The sequence below is a fragment of the Sphaeroforma arctica genome (genome assembly GCF_001186125.1).
Source record: "Sphaeroforma arctica JP610 unplaced genomic scaffold supercont1.633, whole genome shotgun sequence".
NCBI classification, from domain to species: Eukaryota; class Ichthyosporea; order Ichthyophonida; genus Sphaeroforma; species Sphaeroforma arctica.
Window position 1 is genome coordinate 16142 of NW_014039925.1, and position 6864 is coordinate 23005.

Genomic DNA, 6864 nt, shown 5'->3' on the forward strand with positions numbered 1-6864 from the left:
CGTGTGTGTGTGTGTGTGTGTGTGTTTGTTTGTGTCTCTGTATGTGTCTGTGTCTGTCTGTGTCGGTGTATGAGTCTGTGTCTGTGTCTGTGTCTATGTTTGTGTCCGTGTCTGTGTCTGTGTCTGTGTCTATGTTTGTGTCCGTGTCTGTGTCTGTGTCTGCGTCTGTGCCTGTGCCTGTATATGTGTCTGTGTCTGTGTTGTGTATGTGTCTGTGTCTGTGTCTGTGTTTGTGTTTGTGTTTGTGTTTGTGTTTGTGTGTGTGTGTGTGTATTCTAAGAATTATACGTATATTGATATACATGCATGTAGTTCTCAGTGCAAACCACTTCGTACTATTTAAGTCATCATTTAAATGCAGTGAACAAGCGCATCTAAAAGGCAAGGACAGAGAATACACCAATGTGCGTTGCCCCCAATTTCTTTAAAACATCAGGAAAGACGCAACTCAACAAAACCTAAAGTCGCCCTAATGCATAAGCTTAGCATACTCTCAATACTAAACCTGACATAGCCCACACACACCATCAGACTCGATTAAAACTATCCAGATTTTGCTTTATGTGTGTGGACTGGCGACCATTTGGTCATACTAAGAACGCCCCAGCCAAGCGCACTCGACGCGTATACACACGTGCAAGCAATACACGAGCTGATCGGCCAGGGCTGCCACGGCCTATCCCAATCCAATGGTACAGCTATGGCACCCACCCACATCCCAAAGTGTGTCCCTATAAAAGCTGTGTAGGCGAGCGCTTCCTGCCGTGCACATATGTGTACATAGGGTCATATGAGAAATGGGGGAATTGGAAATGGACAAATTAAATGTGCAGATACAGTCTAATGACACTCACCCGCAACCCAAGGCGCACATATACGAATGCTGGATGAACGCGTACTTTCTGCGGTGTATACTTAAAAGGGTGTATAGTCTTGTGTAAAATTATAGAAACGGATCCTTAGTTTCCGTATCTCAGGATGAAGGCGCAACGACAGTACCCGCGCACATCTCACTATGAGACCACATATATATCGCAGGCTAACAACGCCCGTGCGCAAACGAATAATTGTTGGTAGCCCTGTATAGAAGATAGCTCTCTTCATAATGTAGTGTGGTGGGTATGTGTAGGGTCTTGTGTGAGACTGGCTGCGTGTATGCATGCAGTGCGAGGAGGCTTATCGAATACGTCGGATGGTGCTATCCGAATAGTGATGTGCTTGGATGCGTTGAATATGCACTCACATTCTATCGGGAGAACATACAGCAGTTAAGTGACCATGCAGCTCTGGTGGTGGTTGATGTATGCGTGTGTGCATTCAATATTGTGCAAATAATTCTGCGTGCATAGACACGAGGTGTGCAAGGTCTACTAGCAAGTGGAAGATATTATACATGAATGCTTGCCTGATGTACAAAAAAAAACATCCTTGTGCCGTAGTGTGTCTACCCAACCAGTACAAACATGTTTGCCTAAAAACGGAAAGATACGTTCCATAATGTGGCTAAACGAGCTTTGTGCAGACACGTGCTTCCTGCAGTGGTCATCGTGCTGGTAGCTGCGTACGAGTGTAATAACTATTATGCTTTTATACAGTATATGGCGTGCCTGTGTACTTGCGAGTGTATGGCATGTATAGTTATACCCGCTTAAGGACAATTCACCACCGCCACCTGCAAGTATGCAGTCCAAGTTGCTCACATATATCCACAACCCTATACCAAGCCATAGGTGTGAATCGTAGATGTAAATCGTAGATGTAAATCGTAGATGTAAATCGTAGATGTAAATCGTAGATGTAAATCGTAGATGTAAATCGTAGATGTAAATCGTAGATGTAAATCGTAGATGTAAATCGTAGATGTAAATCGTAGATGTAAATCGTAGATGTAAATCGTAGATGTAAATCGTAGATGTAAATCGTAGATGTAAATCGTAGATGTAAATCGTAGATATAAATCGTAGATGTAAATCGTAGATGTAAATCGTAGATGTAAATCATAGATGTAAATCGTAGATGTAAATCGTAGGTATAAATCGGCATATATTTAAGCATACATACACGAAATATAGAGATATGCAATGTACCGATACAACTTATCCTTCTTTAGAGTAGCTTCATTGCGCATGCCTGGTCAATTCCATATAGGACGCCAACTAACACGTAGGCCAGACAGCTCACATTACACACAACATTGCATAGTTGCATTATTATCAACTGGCTCACAATCACACACATATACGAGATATAGACTAATGCGATGGCGTAGCAGGAATTGCATGATGCGTCCCTGGTAAGCTCCACAGAGCACGTCGACAGGTAGGTGGGTCAGACACTTCACATACACACGCAATCTTCTCTGGGTACAAATCAGTATACCGGTATATAGAAACGCATGTATAAACGGGATATGCATCAATGCGATGTCACCACACACCTTGTCATCCCTCCACGCTTGGTGAAGCAGTAGTTTCATTATGCCTTCCTGGTCGATTCCGCACAGGATACCTATGGGCATGTAAGCCAGACAGCTCACATACACACAAGCCGACAACGTCACATCCAACTTTTCCAACAGAGGCGCCCCGAAGCAGACGAAATTGAAGTACAGGAAGGGAATGCTGATGCTGAATTGTAGATTTGCGGATAGAATTAGGAAATTTGAATTGAGACAATTGGGCCGAAAAGCATACCCATTAATAGAGAATAGGATTTAGAAAATGGAAACTCAATACTGAAATGAGCTATCTCATCATGGGGCAAATGCTGACGACATAAGTGCCAATAAATAAGCCGTACAAACAGCTGGTTATGAGATCTGTAAAAGTCTCCGATCAGTCATATGCCTCAAAGTAGACATAGATTCATAGTATGAAGATTGGTCATCTGCACAACATGCACACCACCTCATTACTGGTCCAAAATATACATCTGGGATCTGGAAATGTTGTTATAACACCGGTTTGCCTGTCTGGTAAGGATTCTTCATACAGCAACGCATAAAGACTGTACCCAAACAGAGCACTATTTAGCACGAGGCACAAGTTCTTGTACGGTGCTGAGAATAATGGGACACGGCAATACAAACAACCTTTCAGTGTCCAATCAGGTAGTAGGCAAACACAACATATACAATATCGTTTCGGCAAGTGTACATTGCGCCCAATGCATTCAAGACCACACAGATACAGATGCCATCCATCCACCCATTCAAGTGACCTACAAAAAGCACACAAGCCAGGGCTATTCGTTCAGTACACAGTACTAAATAGAGAGCCTACATATCTATTTGAAATTTTCAGCACAAAACCAGTACTCGGCAAATTAGCTATCGTCACAGTTGTCAGTACTACACTTGAGGCCTACATTACAAACCCGTGTGTCGAGTGTAAGTGTAAAGTGTTCTTTAGTTTTGCAATGCAACAAACACACTGTCCTGCACTTCAGTCAACACGGGGCGTGTGGGCCTGCCAGTACCGTCTCTTGCAGTGCTATATATGGACTGTCAAGTACGAAATGGAACACATCCAATGCTAAGTATAGAACATATAGTGCTATACTACACAGTTCGGTACTTAGTTCAGCCCGAGGCGTCTTGATCTGCTGTGAGTATTCCTAGACTGCTTCATATAGAGCCCAACGTGCGAAATACATGACAGTACCGAACTTACAGCGCTATAAATAGCCCATCGAGCACTTGAGTCAGCAAGGGGCGTATCGGCCTGCTAGTCGCATTCTTTGCGAGTGTAGTGGGGTATAGTATTATGTTGGCTATAGCTACAGCCTGTGATGGAAAGTGTGAACGTCGTGTTAATACATCAGCACACCTGTGGGGGAACAGTAGCGCGTTAGTGTATACACACAAAAACATGAAAGGACAAGCTCGGATTCAACGCAAGGTATACTGCTGTAGTGATAGGTAGAACTTTTGAAATGCTAGATATAGCATATGCAGTGCACAGTATACAGAAGCGACAAGGTTTGCAACCGCAAGTGTTCGTAGCTGTGTCGTCAGCCGAATCTATAGTGGCGTTTGAAGCAATTCGGTGCAGGCCTAAGTAGACGTACTGGACTGCCCTTTGTTATATCAAACTATGTTTGGGATAATTACTTAATGCACATGTACATCATCGAGATACCGCTGTGTCTGTGATCAGCTTGCATTTTTGCGAGTGTTAAATCAGTATATAAGATTACAATATTCTAAAACTGACAGAAGCCAAAGACGTTAAAGAATATATTCTGTGGTACATCTGCTTAGCCTCTAGTACGGAGTGCAACACATAGTAATAGCAATATCGATGTCACCAAAACACAATGGGTTGGGTCTATATTAAGCTCAAAATTATATGCGTCCGGTCTATTTCGTGAAATATGCGCTATTGTTCTGCGGGATTTGATAGTACTGACTGCATACTATACGCTCAATCTAGGAGTCTGAATTTGTCTTGCAATGTCTGATATGTATGTCTACTATATGTCTACCCGGACGACTGTTATGGATACGATATATGTCGACATGCTAGAAATAGTCCAAATATTCTTTCTTACAGCTGTGTGTAGCTACAAACGTCGTGATCATACCATGACCGTGTATTAAAACGCATGTTCAGTGCCACACTCTGTGATAGTATCCGACGGGTATCCTAAACCCTGAACCTTAAACCCCAAACCCTAAAGACGTATGCTTATTACCACATTCTATGATGATATCCGATTGATAACCAGCGGTGCATTGGATATATGTGATGACATACTGTCAAGCTCACAAGTTCCATTATGAGCCAGCACCGCTACCGCCACAAACTCACTGAATTCTTGACACCCACTTAGATCATAGTGGTGTACCCTTTCTACGCAACTATGAAGCTATAGCCAGATATTCGCAAACTCAACACTGCACTGTACCCTGAATGGCCCACTACACAAGGAAAGATAAGTGCGACTAGCCATGCTGTACAGTCTCGCATTAGGGAAACTGCATATGATATTCATCGCATTAACTCTTAATTATCAAAGTGTGTGGAACGTATGAGCATTTAGTGACACTCGTACACGAACGAGAGAGAAAAATATCATTTAACATTTACCTGTGCTCCGAAAACCACTTTTGCCACTAAACTGTAACAATTGATTTATTTACACTAGAGCTACGACGTACCAGGACAAACATTGATTTCGCTCGAAAATCACAGTTCTTCAACCCCAACATATCCTTATCGGAAGTTGGATAGAGTTGTAGCATAAAACATTAAATATGCATACACCGATTATATGAAGTTCACGCAAGCGGAGCATGTAATAGTTAAAATATGGAGGTCTTACGTCCGCATTCATAGCATGTCCTGGATGTACATGGTGTGCAAAGGCAATGATGCGCTGGCGGTAAAGCGCTTCTGCATATGTGTGTAATTTTCCACGGAATGTACATGCATATATAACTCTGTGTATGCATAGCAATGTGTTCAAATTTTATCAGTCAGTATGAACCACCTTACATACGTATCTACATATGCATAAAAGCCTGTACCTGCGCAATACACATCTTTTGCACGATTGCACATATACTTTGCACCTAACGGATTGCCTTCAGCTCATACGATAAGTAGTAAGCTCCGCAAGGCTATATACGTTTAATACCAACGCTAAACATAGACGATTGACATACGCCATTGAACAAATACGCTCTGTACACAACTGAGCAAGAAGGCATTCTCAACAAAACAAGAACCAAAAAAGGTATCTGTAGCCACACGCCACATACTAGAGTGGTGAGAAGAATCGTTCGATTGGTGTCTGTGACCACATTTGCTCCATCTCCCAATATAAGTGGTGGAAAGAGTGTGAAGAAACATACGCATGTCAACACTAGCAAGCTACTGCGTGTCATACTGGATACTGCCATTCTGGAGATTAGTTAGTTTTACCCGGGTGGTGACAGTCTAATTTATTTAAAAATTTTGAGTTACATATACTCGTGGTTATGGATCTATGTATTTGAGTATTCGCAGTGTACCGAGTATTTGGATCGATGTTTGCACGTGTTAGCGTTTGTATACTTTTGACGGAACAAATCGTGCTTTCAGATGTCTTAGCTATATGCATCCCAATGTGCGTTCTGAAGACCTTTCAGACATACACGCCCACAGTTTGCGACTCAGATATATACAATACTGTCTGCATGAAAGGGAGAATGGTGTGTAAGGCGGGGTGGGTCGCAAGTATGGCTTTATATGTTTACCTATATAAATATACGGTTGCTATGTATGTATTTATATAGGCGCCGTGGAATCCAGTGGTCTTGGATGACGCAATAAAAGTCAGTATGTATAAAAAGCCGACCGCTTTTTCTGCGGTTTGGTTTTCTTTTGAAAAAAAACATTTCACGTGGAACTCGAGTCAAGTCGACATAACAGCCAAAATATACTGAAAGATGCTGCGTACTGTGCTCACCGGTGTGTAGGATCTTTATTTTTTATGATTAGTATTGATACGGATAACAATAGTAAACTCAAAAGCGAGTATAGCTGTAAAACATAGTCGACAGCAAACAGTGATTGTGCTGATTTAACAACAACTAGGAATAATGTCTAAAGACGAGAATCAGAACAATGGCGATGATGTCGACAGTGACACCGAAGAGAACCAAGTGGTGGAACACGGGCATAAAAGCGGCAAGGCAGACCTAGCTAAGGTATGTTGGTGTCATGAATTTAATTATATGTATCCCTCTGATGAAGTATTGATGAAATTTTCATAAATAAATAAGAGTCCGTTCAAGAGAATACATTCTAAAAGAATGTGGTGTATGTATCTATGTATGTATCTATGTATGTAAGAATGTATGTATGTTTGTAGGTATGT

The 6864-nt window shown here is 41.9% G+C and overlaps 2 protein-coding genes across 2 annotated transcripts in view; one reads left to right on the forward strand and one right to left on the reverse strand.

The window, feature by feature from the left end:
- Positions 1-543: 543 nt before the first annotated feature.
- Positions 544-6228, reverse strand: SARC_07736 (hypothetical protein; the record flags this gene model as incomplete). Its single annotated transcript, XM_014298309.1, has 4 exons — positions 5765-6228; positions 3672-3784; positions 2438-2627; positions 544-759 (listed from the first exon to the last, which is right to left on the reverse strand). The coding sequence occupies exons 1-4, from the start codon at positions 5903-5905 to the stop codon at positions 544-546; spliced, it is 660 nt and encodes a 219-aa protein (XP_014153784.1). The 5' UTR covers positions 5906-6228.
- A 358-nt stretch (positions 6229-6586) lies between these two features.
- Positions 6587-6864, forward strand: part of SARC_07737 (hypothetical protein) — a gene marked incomplete at both ends in the record, with an annotated part of 1977 nt that continues 1699 nt past the window's right edge. Inside the window, one exon of the mRNA XM_014298310.1 lies at positions 6587-6694. Coding sequence (XP_014153785.1) covers positions 6587-6694 — 108 coding nt within the window. The remainder of the gene's footprint in view (positions 6695-6864) is intronic.